Here is a 23308-nt window from a genome sequence, read left to right as displayed (position 1 = left end):
TATTATTGGGAAATTTTTAAATATCCAGCGATTGAGCGTTTTGGCGACCTAGCATCCTTTTCATTTAAAACCATACCGATTATACCATTGAATGATATATGAAACGCACAAGTGTGCCCTTGCTGAATGATAGTCGAGATCTTTTTTGTCCTAAATAAGTTATTACAGGTTTAACATTCGTTGGTGAACGTAACCTGGGTGGATACAGTGATTAATTCCATTTCGTCGTTGTAAAACAATTTCTGGGTGGTTTCGCTCATGGTGGTGCCGCCAACGATTTGATGTTTTCATTTCTGGGTGGTTTCGCACATAGTGGCGCAGCCACGATTTGACGTTTTCAATTGCTAATGCCATTACACCAATCTGCCCTCGAGTTGTCATATCCACAACAGGGTGGTCCAACTATGAGTTTTCACTTGGCCCTTAAGAAAATTAGATTTGAGCTGGTAACACCAGAATAAAGCAGATATTCGTAGACAAGTGGTACAAAATCACTGTACATGTTGGCATCACCAGTCATCCGATCCTAATCAGAATCCATAACTTGTCGGTAATGTTAAAACTAATCTTACACACAAACCCCAATAACGTTTAAGTATCCACTTGATTAAAGGTTGAATGCCTCGATGTAAATTTTATCTATGACAATTAATGTTTATAAATATGAAATATATTAGAGCAGCATGCGCGGTACTTGCAGTACTTGCTATTTCACTAGGTCTTAGCGGTCATTTAAAACCAGCATCCCGATTATTATTATTTGGCACCATTACTATTCTACTTCAGAAACCTTGAGTTCCAGTTAAAAAAAACAAGTATGATCCGGACTGAGTCACTTTCAAGATGTGATGATTAGGTCTATCAAAACCATTTGGGGTTGGATAGAAAATAGTCGACTACTTACTAAAGTTAATGCCTCAGCCTTTTCCTCTACTTCTATTATTAATGTTTCAAATTTCACTAAATAAAGTAACTATTCTTGGTGGCAAAGGAACCTCAACTATCTTCATCTCCACATACTGCTTTGTTGAAGCACCATCACCATTGAATGATTCATTTATCTGTTGAACTGAGTTTCCGTTTATGATAAGGTCTCCACTCATTGCATCACAGGTCTCCACTCATTGCATCACAGGTATTTTTAACTTTTGAATTTGTATCTGAGTCGACTCACTGTCTGATATACCCAAATGACACGCCAGAGTCTTTGATTCCACCAACTTCACTAATCTAGACAAGATTTTCTGCAAAAGAGATTCTAACCTGAAAACGATATCCACGTTAGACCTTTGCGTGTTCCTTAGGAGATCCGAGGATACTTATCTGAAGTATTTGCGATTTTAGGAACCTCTCAATTGACAACTACTTGGAAACAGGGAAAAGACGAACTTCAAACCACACTCACGCAGGTGTTTGATTCTCTCATCCCTTGCGTGTAACGTTATAGTTTTCCCCACAAGACCCCAAGGTAATGTAGAATCAACTGTTTAACTACGTATGACCTGTATGCAAAAGTCTTACATGTTTAAACGGGCTAGAACTGCATGTCTACCGGTGAAGCAGTTAATATCTATATTTTTCTCAGTAACGGTATTCTTGGTATTAACTAATCATAAGTCGATAGTCGTCCGTCTAAAGGGATGATTAATTTAGTATTTGTCCATATTCGTAACTTCTTGAATTTCATTGGTATGTATAACACATGAAGAACTAAGCTTTATGTTTGGGGGTAATATATGTAACGAAAAAATAATTGAATAATACAAATTTTATTCCAGACCGTAATACGGAATTACTGAGGTTGATAATTTTAAAACTAGACTACGGATCAGGCTTAAGCAAACCAAATGTTTTCACGAACAGGAAACAGAACATCAAACTCGATGTTAAAGCAATACATATTATTATATTAATGAGAGAGAAAGCACGATAGTGGACAGAAAATTGGTTGAGGCCTTAGTAGCACACATGGCCTGCTAAAGACTAGAATGGTTAACAAGGAAAGTTAATGATACAGCCTTGTTGAATTCTTGAAGGAAATCAAAGATACGGTGCATATAATTTCAAACAAAACGTGTGTTAATTTTAATGTCCGTAGCAAGAAATACATGTATTGATTTGTATGGCACAAAGATACAAATTTTATACAATGTGCGTGTTTAATATTTCAATACGCATAGGAACGTTTTGGTTTAAACATGTATTAATTTCTTTCAAAGAAAGCGACTTGGACAGAGTGAAATCTCTCAGAACCTAAAGTTGATTCTTCAATAAACATCCTTCCGTATAAAGAATATTCACAGAACGGGAAGAAGGCTTCAATACAAATAAACACGAAAAGTGACAATAAATATACTTCCGTAAAAAGAATAATTACAGAATGGGAAGATGGCTTCAATACAAATAAGCACGAAAAGTGACAATAAATATAAACATAATGTGAAGAAAATGATATAATGTTGATATCAAGGACATAAATCAGAAGGAATGGGAAGAAAGGAAGGCATTTATAATGGTAAGAATGCATATTATAATACTTTAATATACACATTTACATTGTGGTGTATATACTAATAGTAAGTAAGATGAATAGTAACAGTTAATTACCTAGAAATCGTCAGCAAAGCATCAAAATTCCCACAAATTTTGTTGTGTACAGGATTTATCCATATATAACGTACACCAATTTCCAAAACAGGGTAGATCTAGATCTAGTGGTGCATTAATCGATATCGAATTTGTGTGCATGCCTTTTGTAATTAGATGCCTATTTTAAAAAGGTAAATACAGTAGTTAATCCCTCCTTGTCACAAAAATGTACAATTTCCTCTCCACCCCACATTCAAAATCTTCACTTTAAACCATATTAAACTTACGCGAATTATTCGAACAGGTCCGAACATTTTTTTTAAATTAATGTTTCCTTTAACCTATCAGTACATTTAATGCCAACCGATTGACAATATTAGGTTCTATAAGTTGAGCCACAGCTTCAAATGGAGCACGCAGGACACCTCTAGATCTATGGGTGTGTTATAACATAGATAAGCGACAGTGACGTAAAATATCTGAAAAGGAGAATAGTTGTGCTACTTAGCAAAATACATACTGTAAAATCCGTGCACTATTAGAGGAATCCCTGGCTGACATCAAGGCCGACTTGAATAAAGTTTATGGGTGTACTTCTCTGTCATACCCTACACTTTTGAAATGGTAACTTAGTTTAAGGATGGTCGCAAATCCATGAAGATGGCCCGCGTTCTCGAAGACAGTTGTCTGCGATAAGTGATGGGGATGTTGCTGTTGTCAACAGGAAAGCTGATTCAGATGCCCGATACACAGGCAATAATTCTTCAGCTGTTTTTTAATTTATTGAAGAATCATTTGAAGGTTAGTAAGGTTTGTGCAGGTGAGTCCTGCATTGTTGATGGTTAATCAAAGATAGACTCGAAATCTACAAACAGCTACTCGCCAAATATGAAGTGTGACCAGAGACGTTTTGTAAGATTTTCACAACTGACAAACATGGCTTTTCATTCTTTTTAACACGACTTAAAATCAAATAATAAAGTTTGGATCGGAGGAAACGAACTGAGACAACAAATCCCTCCACGTAGTCGGCATGTATGGAGTTTTGTACTCGTTACTTTTCGATACCAAATAACTGGTCATCCAGTTACCTGTGCTAAAATCGGCTAGTATCACTGGACATTTGCATGCCTCCAGAGTGTTGCCAGAAGTTGTAGAGTACTGACCATCCACCTGTCTTCACACCGGTACACGATATATCAATTTACTCCATGGCAATGCACTAGTGCATAAATCCACCGTCGTGACAGACTCCTTGAGGAGCAGACCATCCAAATTTTTCCCGATCCTTCATACAGGTCCAATTTAGTTCCACGTGATTATTGGCTTAATCTTCTTATGCGGTATACAGGGGAGTACTTTGAGTTGATGCACTGATGTACTGTTCACTAATTAAAATATTTTTATCAACACCCATACACGTCAGGAAGGCTGAATCATACATTGCTGATATTTCCTCCCCCCCCCCCCATCCAAAAAAAATAAATTGATCGAATAATAAAATTATTAATAATAATGGTAAAGCACTCAGGACATATACACAAGTTTATCCCAGCTGGACATTATCATAATGTTATTAAAAGATGCATATCAAATTACGTTAAAACAGTTATTAGAAATTTGCTAGTACAAAGTAAATAAATAAAAAATATTGGCATTAATTAAACATTGTGTCTAAAGTTTCTGAGGACTCAGTTAAAGGATATTAAAACAATCATTGCTGAATCAGAATAATACAGATAACAATATAAAAAAACCACTATAAATAATAACATACATATCTGAATACATATCGGGATACACATGGTCTGGTTAAAGAGCAGATGATATACAATTTAAATGAAGTTGTTGATCAAAAACACACAACAACAAATCTAATTATTTTTACTTTTCTGCTGGGAAAGCATTAAGTGGAATTATATCTTCATCCTGTTCATCGGTATGTCTGTCTCTTATAAAATCAACATGTCTTGACAAAACAATGCAGATTGTTTTTGTTTGTAAACCCTGCTCAAATGGACATTACACAAGTTACTGTCTCCCATTATTAAGCAAATTTGATGGACTTATTGACTTCGCTCTTCTAGCAATCTTCCTAATTGTGCAAAGAAATCAGGTTGTGAACATATTTTATTATACAGTCTTGAAAATGTTGAATGAGTTAGGCATGGGATTTAAATTGCATTCCATTAAAAAACTCGACTAGAAGGACTTGGTGACTTTTTTCGGTAACAACTTGAGAGTGAAACCTTCAATTCATATATAATCAGCCTGTATAAACTTGTGGAATTTTCCCGATTGATCTGTAGCCGAGTTGGAATTGTGGTAACTTCCCATTAAATATGAGAGAAACTTTACACGTGTATATTTTTTCGGGGCTGGGGGTACATTATTATTTTGGTACTTTGCAATAGAGGCTTTCAATAAATCTTTTTACAATAAAAGCAAGGAATCGTTAGGAATAAAAAGAATGAATAAAGTTAAAATAAGACGATCCCATTTTTAGGAACAAAAATAGAATTCAAGTGTCTTGGAAATGCCTAAAGGTATATAAATGTGAACTTGAACCGACTTTAGTGTGATCACTATGCTCGAAATATATCGATTTAGCGGCTTGGTTAGAGTTTTATATTATCTGGTACATGTTGTTAGCCGTCTATGTGGCTTTTTAGATCTGTGTTCTGTCACAGACATATCGCATAGTCACCAAACATGCGTTGTGTTCATCTGCGTAGAATTTTTATTTTATTTTTGACTTTATCATTCCTTTTATGATGCATTAGCACTTGCTCGCCAGCGTTTTAAAAAATGACACAACTTGAAGAAAGCAAACTTAAGCGACTAAGACCACGTAAAACTTACATGAAAACTTCAAAAATAATCTGCTTCTAAGTTTCTAAAATTTATCAAATTAAATAACTATATTTAGTTCACATATTGTAAAACCCAGGACAGAGTTTATAACACATGACGTGTCAGCCGCCGAGGGAATTAATTTATCTTGTGATGTTGTTAAAATATTTTTCATTGAGGTTGTTATTGTTGTTGTTTACAGCAACGAAAACAACGAATTTGTATAAATTTGTTCTAGGATTGTATTGAAGTGTAAGGTCATGATATGTTTGTGTCCTGATCTTGTCTGGACTTTTGCATGTAGATATGATTTGCTTTTACAATGCCTCCAGTCTTAGATACATGCCATTCAGGGGTGTAGTTAATCCTCTTCTTTTGTCAATCTTAGGCGGGATCTGAAATAATAATAATAATAATAATAATAATAATAATAATAACTATAATGAAAATACCTAACTAATCTCAATTTTGTTATCACTCAAATATTACCGTTTTACTGACAGTGCTTCTTCACTGTTGGAATTTTGTAATCTGATTGGCTGTTTCAGAATAAAAATTCAAGCCTGAAAACACCATGCATATACTAGAATGTTATAGTTCGTACACAGATTCCTAAACTAACTGAAACTAATAAACTGCATTTAGAAGCACCAGTCAGATAAGAGGGTGGCTTATGTACTGTTTCGGGGGCGCTCTACAAATATTATATATTTCTGAGAGAGTGATAGGTGTAAGGTAGAGTGACAGGGGACTAAGGTGAAGTTGTTTGCATTTGCAACATGCACAATGGAGAGAATGTTGGCATGCCTTTATGATATTTTCATGTATTGTGGCTGAAATATCTTTGGATCTTTCACTTGTAGAAATTGTAAATAATCTAAGCACACGGCTGACCAAAATGGATGCTGCCATGTACTCGAAAAACCAGCTTGAATTACTATAAAATAAACTATCTTGAACAGTTATTAAAATAGGGAAAACGAATTTTGTCCAGACTATACAATATCAGCTTCTGAAAGTATAATAAGTGAATTGCAAACTATATAAAACGTAAAAACAGTCATTTATTTTTACAATTTACCTCTGACGCCCGGGAAGTGCAAATGACCAAAGGCGATAGCATTATTTTTTTTAATATGTGCACATGTGTAGTAAGGCCAAGCTGTATACTCTATAACCCAAGTTACACACATCAATCGTATACCAAACAAAAGGGAATACAAATTTCTTTTAATAATAACAAAGATACACAAGGTCTATTTTTAAATAGCAAGTACAACCAGTGATGAAAGCCTGGAAACATCTTTTTCAGTACAAATCAAAAGCTACACAAAATACGAAACTTTAGAGTGCCATCTTCGGGTCATTATAATGAAGTTTTAGGATAAAAACTGGCAGTATTTCTCAATGTGGTTCAGCAGAAATAGTCTATACATTAGTTGCTATCTACAGTTTCGTGCTTTGCATAGAGTTTAAATTTTAAAGAACAAAGAATTTCAGAGGTTTTCCTCACTGTTTTTCCTAGTTATTTGAAAGATGTTGTTAAAATAACTTTTTATTCATTTTATTTTGGTGCATGATTGATGGGTGTAACTTGGATTGAAGAATATATAAGTTGCTCATGCTTCAGATATGGACCTATCAAACAACTGTTATTTCCGTTTGGTCACTTTCACTTCCTCAATGTCATCTTCAAACGCTACTTTTAAAACAATTGAGAGCAGATAACGTTTTAGTTACTTTTTTTTTTACACCTTTTGTAATTGATTCATAACACTTAAAGACTTGTATTACCATCTCAGTCAAAACACGTTTTCCCTATTTTAATAATTGTTATAACTGGTGTAGTTTGAACTAGTTCTTGCTGAGTTTTTGAGCACATGAGAGTAGCCATTTTTGTCACCTGTGTGCTTAGATTATGTTCAGTTTGCACAAGTACAATTGTAAAGAAATTTCAAATGCAGATACAAGTAGCAGAAATGTACGCTAGCACTCTCTTTAATGTAAATATGTTGCAAATGTAAATATGTTGCAAATGCAACCAATTTCACCACACACCTGTCCGAAGTATGTAGTACCTGTAGAGCACAATATTGCATATTCAGACCCTTCCGTATTTTAAACATAGCCACATGTCAAGACGGGTTATAGTTTGTGGACCTGGAAAAAGGAAATCTGTCAGTAAATTATGTCCCTCCTATAATACTAACCCGATCAAATTAACATCAAGAATATAAGCCCCACTAGCTTCCGAATCCAGCCCTCGCTAAAGATGAAAATTTGTCTTTTTTGTCAATATTATATAGAAAAGGGGCAATATTTCTTTCCCATTAACTTCCCTTGCCACCGAAATGTAGTGCTAGTTTTTATCTGAGCGTAACATCGTGTAACGGGATATTTCCATTGTGGGGAGGAGGGGAGACTATTAAAGCAATGTGATTATGTAAGTATTTTAGGGAAAACATAATTTACTGAAAAATGTGCTGTATTCTTCGATAAACAACGTTATGAGAATATGTAACTGACGGAGTTAACGTTGAACATCCTTCCTATAACTCGGGTAACCTTTGAGGGAAGACTGGATTCCACATATGAAGGTTAACTTGTTATGAATTTCTTCCATTTAGAACACTTCGTCGTTATTGTTAATTCTAAATCAACAAAGTAAGAAAAGAAAGAAATTAACTGTTAACTGCGTTAACAACGCCAGGGACTCCTGCTATACCAGGGAAATAAATAAAGACACAGTCTGGGAAAGCACGATATACAACATGTTTTATTACACTGTAGTCGTGTAGGACAACGCAGTTATAGAAAGCAGAAACTATGTTCTGAGGAAATTAAAATACGGGGCCAAACTTTCTGGCTAAAGTCCTGAAAATTCGTTCTTTTCCACTTCTTTCGAGGATTGCTTGAAAAATGATGTAAAAACAAAAGCAGAAGTTTCTGCACGAAACTGACTGATTTCAACTTTTGGTGGAACTGGCGTTTCCAGAGAAACTAGAGCGCGACCTAGGTTGCAGTTTGCGATCTATGGCGTCATAGCTATTGCGCTTACGTGGACAGGGCTAAAAACATCATTCCTACTCGGTAAATCCACGAGAACGAATGCCAACTGCTTCTCCGCTTAAGCTATTTGGAATTAATGTCTACGCACGGCTGTTTCTATGGAATCAGATGCCTAGGCCAATACGCGTACTGAGATTTGAAATACCTCAAGCCGAAGAGCACATGCGTCATCACGCCAAAACACACCTCCACTGCGTTTTGGGCGATGGCGCAAATGAGTGGTTGAATCCAGCAGCATTTAATCTTTTTCATTAAAATTCCATGCATCGAACTTTGTGTGTATTTCCTTAACAAACGTACCAAATTTAAAAAGTAAACGAATGGACAATTCACCAGTCAAGGTATCATTAGCAGGACAATAACTACATTTATAGACAGGCAGACAGACAGACTGATCTATTAGTTCAGACAGACAGACGGACAAGAAAGAGAAACAGGAAGATAAATGGGAAAGCAGGTAGGAAGGTTACCTCTGTCTCTGGGGAAGTCAAAATGCGGAAGTTCTGGAGAAGAGCAGCGATTGCCATCTTGGCTTCCATTAAAGCTAGCCTCATTCCGATACAATTTCTTGGTCCACCACCGAATGGCAAAAATGTGAATGGATGGATTGTGTCCTTGTTTTCAGGGGAAAACCTAAATTTAAGTTTGTTTTAGTTTATGTATTCATTGCATATTTGAACACACTACATGCGCCTGTGAAAACCAACTTTCAAAAGGAAAGTATCGTAAAGATTCACTGATATAGTGTACACATTAGATGCCTCGAGCGGTCACGAAAAGAATATAACATTTTTTCCCCTAAGTGCAGTTCCATGATTTAGGTGTATGACAAAAAAGCAATAATTTTATCAAAATGAATTTTATTTCCATTGAAGCTAGTTCTACTTAAGTGATGTGGATTATTCAAATCCAATAACATCGAGATGCTTTTGAATGGAAAGAAATATGTGATAAAATATATGAATGCAAAATATTAGAAAGAGTGTTTTTGATAGTCATTGATGAACTTTGTGAAAACATTGTTTTCCCGACTCGCCAGATGAATGAATGAGCTAAACTGAATTTAAAACAGGCAATAAGCAGATACAAAAACACAAACAATCGTGGAACTTGGACATAGTTATTGTGACCTACTTTTCGAATACATATAGTGTTCTTATGACTATTGCACCTATCAAGATTCATTCTTGTACTTGACGAAGTGTCCAAGAGATGGATATGAACGCTAAATTTTCATACCTTTATTAGAATAATAAAACAAGTAATTGTAACTTCATTTTCATTTCTTAAGAAAATAATTTAAGATGAAAGAATGCATTGTCATCACTATATATACCAAGGGCGTAAAAGTAATTCTCAGTAACCTACTTCTTCAATCTGTGATATGTAGTGGTCCTCAGTAATCTACTCCAACTGTGATACGTAGCGGTCATTAAAATTAATATGTAGTGGGGTCGTTATTAACCTATTTCAGGTGAGTCCAACATCTTCAACACCGTGGGCCACATGGACTAAAGAAGTAAAGTTCGTGGGCCCTGTGTGTGTGTGTGTGTGTGTGTGTGTGTGTGTGTGTGTGATAGTAATTATACTATAATTATAGACCTGACCTTTTGCATGGCCAAGTGTGGGCAACAACAACAAAAAATGACCCCCTGGCCTGTAGTTACACTACTCTGAGCTACCTCATCAATGCGTGATATACAAAGATCCTTACAGGCTGTACAAGTACAGTGTGAACAACTTACAGACCTGTCACCTTACGTTTTATTTCATGAATATTCATGCGAAGTATTAGCGTGAAGTGAAGGTGGATGTGAACGTTGTCGACAACAATAAGAACAAGAACAAAACGTCGTTTCTGACATAACGTCATTTTTTTTAACAATATCATTTCAAAAAGTACTTTTAGTTATCTTACTGGATAGAGAATTACATCTTAAAAAGTTATATAACTGGTCGCGCCGGCAAATACGTCTTCAAAAGTACTAGACCTTATCTGTCTGCATTGACAAGTACGTCTTAAAAAGTACAATAACGTACCTGTCCAGATATACAATTACTTCTTAAAAAGGTTCTATTAAATTACCTTTCCGGATCGAATTTTTGCGGATTTTCCCAATATTTCGTATCATAATGTAGACTTTGAATAGAGACGGAAACATCCAGCCCCTTTGGAATTTTGACGCCGCAAAGGGTGGTGTCCAGAATGGCCATTCTACTAAGTCTGGAATTGAAACACACATTGGATCAAATATAGACCTGAAACTGTCCGGGGTCATTGTTGTACTCATCGTATTTATGCTGTGGCGATTCATTTTGAACTTGTTGCATAGAGTTTTGTATCCAAGCACAGTTCCAAAAAGGCACTGTTGCCATGTACTGAAAATAACTTGACTAAACTCAGGTCTACTCAGGGCTATAATGCTGATGTATGTATGCAGAATCTTTTTGTCAAAAAGTACTTGGCCCCAATTACCTCTTTGACACACAACCTAACTTGGTCCAAAATATTTTTTGGACGTACTTCTTGACTTGCTCACATGAACTGTCAATTGGATCTTACAATGGATAGCAGAACCACGAAGACTAATTACGTATTTAATTAAATTTATCAATACCTAAATAATTTATTTTTCTCAAATGTATTTAATTATCTGATATTTTATAAACTGATGAAAGATGTGTACAGCTTTACTGAGTTTTCTTAATTCTTTATACTTAATTTATCATAGAGCAACCAAACTCCAAGATCTTTCTAATCCAAAGCGGTAGCTATATGACTTCCTTAGTGTCCATCATGAAAGCTTTGTTGAAATTTGCAATGTCAAATAGTTAAACAAAATAATTACAGACATACGATGCACAGATAAGCAAACCTCGACGTTTTTTTTTTATACGAAGGCACATGATGAACTTGTGCCAGAAGTGTAAACATTATTGGTCAGCTAAAAAAAATTCTCTAATGAACAGAAACATATTAAGGAGTAATAAAAAAACATCTTGCCAAATCATGTCTAACAGCTAGTAGGAACTGTATTAAATCGTTATCGTGATATAACGTAGTTATTAAAGATCTGTTATAATACAGAAAGTAACAAGAAGGCCAGGGACTGCACGTGGACACCACGATCAAAGCATTGTGCATTTATATTTATATAAGGATATAATAATAAATACTACTTATTATATTTGACGAAGATAACAGATTCGATAACGAGAGACCCATCTGCCATGTGGTCCTCAACCTTTAAGACGCTACTGATATAAATAACTCACTATCATATAGATTTAAATTGATTCATTTATGAATCATATATGAAACTATAGTGGTCAACATATGAACAATATACAATACAAAGGTATACACATTTCAGCTTATCAGAAATCATATGTACATAGAATATAACATTATCTCTGGATACAATACGATAATTGGGGGTGGGGTGGGGTGGCTTTTTTATATCATTTCATCCAGTGAAGAAATGATTTTCTACAGTAAGGCTTGGAAGGAAAGGTGAATTTGACTCAGCTTCCCCTAAGGTGAGGATTTATGAAAGGTGGTTGCTGATACAGTTAAAGAACTTTTGAAATGGTTGGTTCTCAACCCCCGGAATATGGAGTTCGTTATTAGTTGTAGATCAGAGATTACACTCAGTATTTCATTATCTTGCTTGAATTAGGTTAGATATATAATTTGGAGGAAGATGCCTTAGAGATGTATATATCATGATTCCTTTAAAATAAATGTAGTTTTGTATGTGCAGCCATTATTGGACATCTGCTGCCTTTTTCCGACTGTACTAAATTTCGTTATAAATTCATCAATAAGCATGATGTGTTGTTGACACCAGCCTCATACATTTTGTTAGGTCGATTTGAAGTTTATTTCCAGCGGAGATGAAATATTTGATAAATGTGTGAAGTGTAGAATCGTCATCCAAAAGAAACGTATTGGAGTGCAGTTGATACAATGCCAAGTCACTGATAAACAATAGAAACGAAGAGGCCCTAATATAGAGCCTTGAAAAACATCAATTAAAATATGACTTGAATTGGAAATATATTGTAACAATCCATGTAGTTTACTTGACCAAGCAATGTCAAACCCTGGCGCGATTCCAGTAGAAGTCATACGTTTGCCCTAATTCCAAAGACCTCTATACAACTACTGTTGTAAACAGGAAAGTTCAACGTGTCCACTCTATAAATATTTTACTCTAATTATTACAAGACGACAGATATCACAACTTCCCGATTCTCTATCAACCGCACAACTGAATGGTTTCTTTTGATTAACTTTCCGTAACGTACCGTCAGCATTTCACGCATAAAACTATACTACTCAGCCTACAAATACAGGGAACTTGTTTTACTATGCCACCTTAGCTCAGTCGATTCATGGTTTTAAGCTACATTTAGCCTGTAACTTTGCATCACAATTACCACCAAGGAAACAGTCCTTCTCGTTTATTCCATTGTGTAATATACCAGTCTCCAATCATAAATACTGCATCTGGAGTCACACAATGTCCACAATTAGACTTTAATACGGACTATTAAACTCCGGGGACACTCACGCGGCTCTGACCTGAATTCACCAAAAGTAAACCATGGCATCATGGAAGTTCACTAACAGTTCACTCCGTCACGTTTGCTCATATCAATTGGCTAATTATTTTCGTCTGGGAATATTTCCTCAGGACCTACTTCCCATAATCAAACAAGTAATCACAAACATCTAATAAATCCTCAAAACGGGGCGCTATAAACAAATGCGCATACTCCACATTTATTAAAATCTTTACCCGTACAAACAAAATGTAGTCCGTGAGATATGATGTGAGCCAAGTAACTGAGTTTTGGAGAAAACTTGTAGACTGATAGTTTCTTAATGAGCACCAAATGGTCAACTAAATGGAATGTTTCTTTAAAATCAATGATGAATGAACAGGTACGTTCGCTGTATTAAATCGCTAGAAGTCACTGGACTATATGTTTCGTCAAGTCAGCTTGCCATGAATATTATTTGTCGGCAACGTGATTGTGACATACGGAGGAGTTGGTACTAGTTTGGCTATATGAACAGATGATTACTGATATGTTTTTTTTTTTTGCTTCTTTAATATTTGTTGAAAGAACAGACAGAACAGAAAAATTGTCGATCATTTCATTCTTTTTATTTCCTCGATGAAATGGGAATACGTTGGCTAATTTGAATGACTAAAAATATATCGGTTGTTATTACTAAAGTCAATTATTTCTTTCAATGAGTCAGAGATTGAAAAGCCGAAATTTGAAAATTTGAGCATTCAATTCCATCAAGAACAGCCAATTTGTTAGTGTCAATTTCATTGATAATATCGATAGCATCAGATAAGAGAGGTGTGTGTATGTGTGTGTGTGTGTAACTTAGATTTTTAACGTAGCCTTAACAATTTTCCAGTCATATCGCTATGTCTGCAGTGTAGCAGTTTAAGGTGATGTCTAGCACTAGGGCATCATGCCGCAAACATGTAACATGATGTCCCACCCAGTAACATTATCCTGACACCAGGCCTACCAGTCCTAACACTAACCTCTTAAATGCTGAGCGCCTAGCGAGGCAGCTGTTAGTACCATTATTAGATTTGATATTGAGGAAACTTAGTTCCATCCATATTGATTCTGCAGTAAATATTTAGAAATGAGTTCTTCTCTTGAATATTACGCCGTTTACCTCCCCCTATTCCTTGACGTCGGTCTCGACTTTCCTATGAATCTTTGTTAATGTAAATAACACATTCATGTTCATTCCAGTCAAGAAACGTTTCACACATTCCAATTGCTGCAGCTGGTTTCATTTTGTATTGTAAGTCTTAGTGCATCGATTTCTGGTAACATGTATCACATTAAGGTTGAAAAATTGCATACTTTTAAAACCCAAACACTCAGGACAAATATCATCGAGAAGATAATACCTATGGTAGGTGGAGCGATCTGTAAATATTTACTAACATGTCATCATACTGCGCTGTGTGCACGTGGTGGATTAAGGCCAGATACAATGGCCTTATCTACCTGGACGAGTAACTGGTTGATGAGGGACTTGATCTATAACTGAGTTTGGTCCAAACATCTATCTGCATCGTATTCTCGTACCTGGACATTAACTATGTGGTATTTGTTGAGGTCATTTTTCTTGAATTCTGTTTTGAGGCTGTCAGTAGTGACACAAGGGTATAATTTCTCATGCATCTTACCTGAAAGTCCTTTGGTGGTGATTCCTTTCAGGATAGATGATCGTGTAATCAGATCGATGGCGTAGCACGAAATTCTGCCATCTCCGGAAAACTTAATTCTGAGGCCCCTCCCAACAGAAAAGTTGTTTGATTGGTATGTGTGGCCTTCACAGGACCTGCACCCCTCTTTCCGCCGAGGGGATTGTATAGGCGGTTGCTCAGCCACTGATATTATCAGGGTCTCTTTTGGTAGTGGAGCCGAATGGCTAAATCGATTTAGATCTGTCCCAGGCTGTTCAGAACGCGCATTGGTACGGCAGTGTCTGATGTATCACTGTCTGTCTCGATTGTGGATGTTTCATTTAGTTTTGTTCAGTGATACGGCTATGTTCGTATTAGTTTAGAGTTTGACATCTAATATTTGCCGTCTGATTTCTACAAGCTGCATTGAGGTTAATTCGTCATACAAAGCTATACGTTTTGTGACATACATATGCATATGTTTGTACAAGAAATTTTACAAAATGAAGGCATTATGCACGCTGTAGTAGATCTCTTATCACAGAAAATAACAGATACATAAAGTTTCGTATTGATTCGAGATTGAAAAACGACAACAGTTCCGTATTTACGAATCTGTTTTTGAAGCCATCGCCATATGTATGGAGGAAGCATCTGATGCCATCTATGTCCATGCGTCCGACCGTCAAGAATTATGTTTCTGCTCAATACTTTTGAAGAACTTCGTGGATGTAAATGAAATTCAAGAAAACTAAGCCATGTTCGTTTTTCACCAATTTCCCTCGATTTGACTGAGGTATGCCTTGCTTGTTAGATCTCTATCGTTACACACTAAACCAAACTTTCTTTAATTAAAACATCCTGGAATATCTGTGATATCTGATACATTTTTAGTTTGCGCCTTGGACTACAAAACTCGATATTAAATATGATACTAAAATTTTATATTTATATATATATATATATATATATATATATATATATATATATATATATATATATATATATATAATTTGAAGCAATTACAGACTCGAAAATCAGAGAACATCATTAAATTAATGTGGTACGAATTTTATGATCTTTACGCTAACTATTGTTAGAAATTTTAAAAAGAGGACACAGAGTTTAAGTTGGAGTTTATAATAAAATAGTTACGAGATTGGGTCCGATTCCGTGTTTCAAACTTATAATGCAGAATGGTTATAGTGTTTTTAATTATCATATAAGGAGTGACTATGTATAAACGTACCTTTGTGCGGGAGAATACATTCGTAGAGTCTCATTCACAGTCATATCCAAGTAAGTTAAATTGAAGACGTTGTCGTAGGTTGGCTTGCTCTGAAATAATAAATGCATTCAATGTTACGCTTTGTAAAACTCAGTCATGATGTGAGAGATAAAAAAGCGTTCAGGGAACACGAATGTCCCACCACAGGACACCGATAATTCCTTTTTACCCGAACCATGTACGTTCAAGAACCTAAAGGCGTTAAATAAACAGGCCCAAAGGGAGTCGGAGATCATTCGTCTGGCTTACGTTCGCCTAAAAAAAGTAAATGTAGCAGTAGTTGACCAGTGAATCTGGGTTGAAAGACCTAGCTGGAATGAGTCCCACTCAAATTTGTTTCAAATCAGTCGGTAGGTTTTTGAGAAAGAATTCTTATAAGGTAATTTGATCTATTTTATGTAACGTATTTACATAAATTTGAAGCACATAAAATCTGGTCAAAATTCAGAAAGTGCTATAGGATAATGAGGATTGTAAATGTTTATCTAGTTTTGCTAAAAATAACCTTACTTCAAGCTAGATGTGATTTTATGCAATTTGGTTAGAAAAAATGATCGAGTGTCTCTATACACTAAAGCTTCCTAATTTTTTTTTTTTTTAAATGTTTAATATACCAAACTGTCAATCAATAAATCAAACACGGACTATATTGCACTTCATCAAGAAACTTACCTTGCCAAGTTCTTTGTTGATTTCAGTCCGTAGGCGATCCTGTACGTCTTGGTTGGTAGCCAGGCAATATGATGCAAAAGTCAGAAGATTTGATGTTGTATCGTAGGCAGCAAGGAAAAATGTGATTGCATTAGCTAGAACTTCCGCATCCGTCATACCTGCAAATAAAATAGTAGTTGAAAACATTTTATTAGGAGATGTGTTCAACAAACTTACGTCCCGCCAGCTCCACAACCTGCCAGTCTAACTTCCAAATATTTCACACCAATGTACCGCCGACAAACCCTACAGCCGATTTGACGTGAGTCACTGCGAACATTCAGCTACATTCAAAGTTTGTTAAAATATTAAGTACTTTGTTTCTGTTTTTGCTGGTTTTAATGGCACTTTTAACACATTTTTGACCATATCATACCAAGGAAATGCGAGTTGAATATTTTTTCCAAGGACATACCAATGCAGCGGACACGGGCTGTCCCAGGCATGTATTCAACCCACGGCCCTTGAATGAGAGGTCTTTCACTCAGACAACGAAGCTACTGCGGCTGCAACATTCAGACGTTTCACCTCGACATATTTTCTGATTTTCAGTAGAGAAGATGGATACATTCAAATAGTTGTTGCTGTTGTTTGCTTTTTAACGACATTTTCAGCACGTTATTTGCTATATCATCCGTAGGATACGAAAGCTAAGTGCCTTTCCCAAGGACACACTGAGGAAGCCGACCCAGGCTGGCCTGGGCATGTATCTAACCCGCTACCTCTGATTAAAAATCCAATGCTCCACCGAATGAACTATAACGGCTCAAGTATATGTATTTTTTAACGCTTTCCATCTAGTTTTAATGGAATTTACAGAACACAGTTAAACTTTAGATCACTTGAAATTGGGCTTATCATATAAAGACAATGATCCATTAAATCTCTGAAGTAATAAACAGATGGTAACTTAATTATTATGCTCCAAACACCATGGCTCTAGACCATTGAGCACGTTCTACACTAATTACGTATCATATGAAATATAAGCAGTAAGTCCAAAATACTTATACAAGTTAGCAGAAACATGTACATAATCGTCGCAGCACTCTCACATTAATAAGAAATATAACTGAATCTTCGATATTTAAAGAATACGTGTCGTTCTGTTTATTTCTTAATATACCATTTTTATGGTCAACATATAAATACGTGATATACTTGGTCATGCAATAAATTTAGAATTAAAAGGAATTTTGCTTGCAGAGTTTGGTAACCAGAAATTAAATAACATGAGCATTAAGCACGAAAACAAGATACCTCGCTTTTTGTAGGCATCAAATCCAAAATCCTTTTCCTCGCCATCGTCATCATCTGTTCGTTCCTCCTGGTGGGCGTTTATCATTAGCTGGAGGAAGTCGTTGTAGTTCTGATAAAGAGAAACTATACTTGCTGAGGAGAAGGAACTCATCTTGACTCCTCTATTGCAAAATTAGAAATTTTTCACCATGTTGCGTAAACCACCTACAGCAACTCAGCGACCTATATCTTCTGCACGACAAAATCTTAAGTCTAAGATGCAGGCACATTGCAGTTTGGACATGAGTTCCGCTAAGTGAATGACAGTATAGTGTCCGATTTGAATTTGTAAGAATGTAGAAGGCGATCCTTTTGTTTCTTTTTAATGATGTGTATTGACATCAGCTGAGATATAGCTGAACACGATCAACATAGCAGCGTTAATCAAAATTATTTTCTACATGTTCGAGTTAACAAGGTTACAAGCTAGCTATGGTATAAAAATATGTCATTACCTTTTACCGTGAATTAGAGATTGACAAAGTGTACGCTAAATATACATGGTTACAAGAGAACCCAGAAAACATAACTTTAGTAGGAAATGTCTTAAACAAACACTGCTACAGAGTTTGGTCGACAAACGGTTGCTCAGGATCTTTAGAGGCGATGTCAAAAACACATTCATCTCCTCTTGATACTGAAGTCAAACGATTGCCAGGGATGCCACCAAAGAGCAAGGCTTTTAAGAGCGTATATTTAGAAACACTCCCACAAGACCTGATCAACATGATTCTGTGCTTTGAAAGGGATTTTTTAAAAATACATGTTCCCTCTGGTTGCTGTTGAAGTCAAATGTTTGCTAAGAAAGCCATCAAAACACAACATAACGCCCAACAAACAATGCATTCCGCATGATTGACTCAGTGCAGTACCATATATTCACGTGTTCCTTTTTTACAGGTGAGCTGCAATAAATAAAAATCCATCCATTTTGTGACGATATCAAACATGTTTTTGTCTAATTATTAATATTTTGCCTACCCTCGATTGCGTTTCTCGCCTATCCGCCAATGCTGACTTTGTTGCTTGTATGAAAAAGTCGATTGCTTCTTGATCCAATATGGGAATCTCTCTGATAAAAGTCTGCAACTCCGGAAACATGGCTGAAAGTAGAATTTTGACTGCCGGTGACGAATATTAATGCAATTCCCTTGAAGGAGGTCGGGATTTTAAAATGTCTCACTGAACTTAAGAGCACGGGTAACACGGGTCTTGCACCCTTATGAACAGTTTTCAGGAAACCAGAATAGGTTATTGCACTTAGTGAGTGATTATTATGGGTGGGGTGAGGGTGAGAGACAGAGAGAGAGAGAGAGAGAGAGAGAGAGAGAGGGAGAGAGAGAGAGAGAGAGAGAGAGAGGGGAACAGAGAGTTATGAGGCTGTATATGAAAGCCGTCATTTTGAGGTCAGGACTCAGTAAGTCATGAATCGTAACAGTTCGGCAGATAGAATTGGCCATACTTGGTTGCGTTGGTTCTGTGCTACTGCTGATTTGGTTCATTGTCCACGGTATCTTTAAGATACCGAGGTGTTCCAGTGTGTTTGAGATATCGCCAACATAACACAACAGTGACGACAGCAAAAAGTGATACCTATGTATCTCAAACGAGATAAAAACTTTCCAAATTATTTGAGATGCAGCACCGCCTTGCACTCTAGGTGTCTAAAGTTCAACGTACCAGCAAGTAAAAGCTTTACATTTCCTACGGTTATATTTAAAGCTTTCTTCGCATTCTTTACAAAGGGATCATCCGGGTTATTCTGGGATTCGACCTGCAGTCCAAATCCTGTGCAGCAGATAGTGTCCATAGTGAAGGCTCCAAATAATCTGTAACAAATAATTCGTTCCAATTACTTAAATGGTTTCAATAATAGTAAAAGCTTTCTCCTTTCCAGTTACACGGTTTGACCAATACCAAAACTTATATATTTCCAGTTAGACGGTTGGAACAAGACCACACATTGCATCTTTGTGATCTACGTTATAACTAGTCCCATAATTTTAGCATTATTAAAAATGTGCAATATCTAGAGTAGTTAAGTTTCCATTATTTTTTCAAGTTGCTTGTAAACAAAAATATTACAGCCGGGAATCTTTTACAGTAAGGGCTAAGCTTAAATAATATATGTTTTGAACATATATTGCCCTCAGTAAATATGAATGTTGGACCTTTCAGTTTATTGACCTATATTATATTTATTTAAACGGGTTTTTTTTGTAGCGAAGTTACAGAACAGCTGATATAATTTTCCCTTCCACAGAAAAAGTAAAATCCGAGAAAAAACGATGTCATGCAAACTAAATAAGACATTAATATACTTACTCCTTCATCTCCACTGACTTGCCTCTTTCTGACAGGGTCCTTGCATTTTGAATCAAACTATCCAGACACTTTGTGATCAGTGGTGTCATCTGAAAAAAAATAACTTGTTTTCCTCATATGTACATGTAAGTATAAGATATGTTTGCCTCTTTTATTTCTAACGGGGTTATGATTATGTGTCATGTCAGATTTTAAGATAATATGAAAATCGTGCTCATAGACTGAGTATTGTTACCACAATTTCCTTTTTTATTAAAAAGAATTACGCATTCCTTGGCCTCCACAGATTGTTAGTAAAATATACATAGGTGCCACGCAAAATGATGTTTTGCACTTTTATCTAACAAAGTCTTGACATTTGTACATGCTGAAAGTACCCAAAATTCCCTTTTTCTTGAAATTGTCATATTTACCATCAGTGAGAACGTAACGCAACGTCAAATTTCCCTAATGGCTATGAATAATAAGCACAGTCTCATACAATCAAGTCAATTTTGCTTAGGGTAAACACAATAGTAATGGCATGCGAACCTCTAGGTCAGTCCTATGGGTCATACCTCGAATGTATGCGGAGCGCTGTCATTCGTACCACCTCAGCCATTCACGACACAGGGATTTATCGTGAATTTGCAAATCTGTTGAGCCATTTTTGTTCCCATATTCGTTGTCAATCGTATGGTCAATGCATCCGTTGAAACAGCCCAGAAGTCTGAAAAGTTTGAGGTTTCTTCTCTGCGAAGAAACTTCTGACAAGGAAAATGGATCATTCTTTTTATTTTAAATTCCTGCACCTACATTCAATCGATACACACATTTTGTATCACAGAAATACATGCGGTGGTCAGAATTTGGTCAATGTTAATGAACCAGTAATTATAACTGAATGCATTGGCAAGGAAAAATAGGCAAAAGCGGGAGCTGTTGAGAGGATTTATTTTGGATTTAGTTTTAATCGAATGGAGACAGTAATGCTGCTGCTGGTAACAGTCAAACGGAACGTCTAAAACATTAATCTTTTGCTCATGGGGAAGAAAAGCAATCTCTCCAACTTGACAGTGCTAATTATTTAATCCTCAATAGCCACCGAGTGCAGTTTACTAATTGTATTCAGACTACTTTGTGCAGTCGCGAGAAGTCCTGAATAAGTACGTATTCGTGAATGTAATCGTATTGAAATTAATTGGCTAGCATCATCAGAGACAGCCGATACTATGGATATTGTCCCGATGGTTTGTATTGCCATGACCGCCACACCACAACTAATAGTTGTTGCCTGGGCAAGACTACAGATAGCATCTATAAGTTTGTAAATCACAGAGGTTCCAACTGTCAATCTCTGTTTGGCCTTGAACAAGATTATATTTCAGTGTACATGAGTGTCAGATAACACCATTTTGAAGCAGATATTTCTTGACAAGTGGAACAAAGTCACCATCCATGTTGGCATCCTATGTTAGATAAAAGTGGAAAAAAATCACCATCCATACTGACATCCTATATAGGTCATCAATCACCTTGTTGTTAACTTCCGCAACCTCATCACAGCGGTCAGAATCCATTACTTACACGTAATGATAGACCTAATTTTAAACACAAAAAAACAAGAACTGTTAAGTTCCCGTCAGGATAAATGTTGAGTCCTTCGAACGAATTTCATCTACGGCGACTAAATATGCTGAAATTCGTCATTGTTCTGTTTATCGATGCCTGATGGTATTGGACAACTTGTTCCTGGTAAGCGAAGGCCTTTTCTCCCCGACTGCTTGTTTTGGAGCCATTCCTGATGCTGTTGCGTCAGCCCATAATGGCGCTGCAGAAGACGCTGCGGTAACTTTGCCTAATAGCTATGAGCAATGGAAATATCCCACCAGTCTTTTGAAAATCAATCTTCTCTGATTTAGATGACCTTAATGCCACCGAGGTATTATTTGTAATTGTAAACTGTAATTGGATTAACCACACTCGGGCAATTCAAGCAAATTTTGTTGGAGAAAGTCTCAGTGTGAGCCCACACGTTGTTTTTTTAATGTTTGTTTATTTACTCTGCTGATTTTTGCTAAGGCCAATCATCATATCGTGACAGGAGAGTATTATTTAAAAACGTAACAGATTCAATTACTATATGAATTTTCCATTGGCACATCAAGGACCTTCATTCGACCACCCACACCTTCCACCAACAAAGTTTTGTCAGAAATTATTCACAGCATATCATCGACAACCAGCGACTGCCGCCATACAAACACGTGCAGGAAAATGTATATCGACAATGGACTGTGTATACAACTCGAGGTGTTCCAACGAAAATTTATAAATCGGGTACAATGAAACGAAGGAAGGTGGGACATTTGCGAATGGTTATCAATGCTCTGATGTCGGTCCATATATGATCAAAGATTGTGATATGCACGTAAAATAGGATTGTGTGCATAGTCAAGCAATATTTTTTCAGAGGGTTCCTGATGACCATTTACCAACAATGAATCCACAGTCACTTCTAAGTTGTCAAATATCATCTCAGTAGCGCCTTGGTCATCGTCTCGATTATTGGTGCAGTAAGATCATGTTGAGTATTTATTTGCCATGTAAACTGTCCCACAATATTGCTTCATAGGTGCGCATATGTGGTACGTTCCAGAAACGACAGCATTGATGCAGTTCCGAAATACATAAAGGACAACAAACTCACTCTGTAGACGATGATGAGGATAAAACAGGTATCCACAATGTTAAGGTTTCTAATACAACTGTACCACCAGCGGCACCTGCATGGTGCCAAATTTGCGTCGTTGACGTTATTCTTAAGGATTAATGTGTCTGTGTTTGGCACCAAAAATAACCTTGCTAACATCTGTGCGAAATCCAAACAAATGACTGAGGGAAATCGCGTTTGAAAAATGTAATGAGGCTCCAAGACGTTGTCCGTAACAATGTG

The 23308-nt window shown here is 36.3% G+C and overlaps 1 protein-coding gene across 1 annotated transcript in view; it reads right to left on the bottom strand.

Moving 5' to 3' along the window:
• Positions 1–1753: 1753 nt before the first annotated feature.
• LOC149785622 (cytochrome P450 3A24-like) overlaps positions 1754–23308 on the bottom strand; it is a 66555-nt gene continuing 45000 nt past the window's right edge. Inside the window, exons 6-14 of the mRNA XM_089979442.1 lie at positions 20374–20462; positions 19729–19877; positions 19030–19151; positions 18010–18118; positions 16711–16868; positions 16000–16088; positions 10598–10735; positions 8982–9144; positions 1754–5837 (exon numbers count right to left, since the gene is read on the bottom strand). Of these exons, the coding sequence (XP_089835568.1) occupies positions 5760–5837; positions 8982–9144; positions 10598–10735; positions 16000–16088; positions 16711–16868; positions 18010–18118; positions 19030–19151; positions 19729–19877; positions 20374–20462 (1095 nt within the window). The 3' untranslated portion in view covers positions 1754–5759. The remainder of the gene's footprint in view (positions 5838–8981; positions 9145–10597; positions 10736–15999; positions 16089–16710; positions 16869–18009; positions 18119–19029; positions 19152–19728; positions 19878–20373; positions 20463–23308) is intronic.

The sequence above is a fragment of the Sinohyriopsis cumingii genome, chromosome 13 (genome assembly GCF_028554795.1).
Source record: "Sinohyriopsis cumingii isolate HCF-2022 chromosome 13, ASM2855479v2, whole genome shotgun sequence".
NCBI lineage: Eukaryota > Metazoa > Mollusca > Bivalvia > Unionida > Unionidae > Sinohyriopsis > Sinohyriopsis cumingii.
The sequence above is the reverse complement of the archived record's forward strand: the minus strand, read 5'-3'. Positions and strand labels throughout refer to the sequence as shown.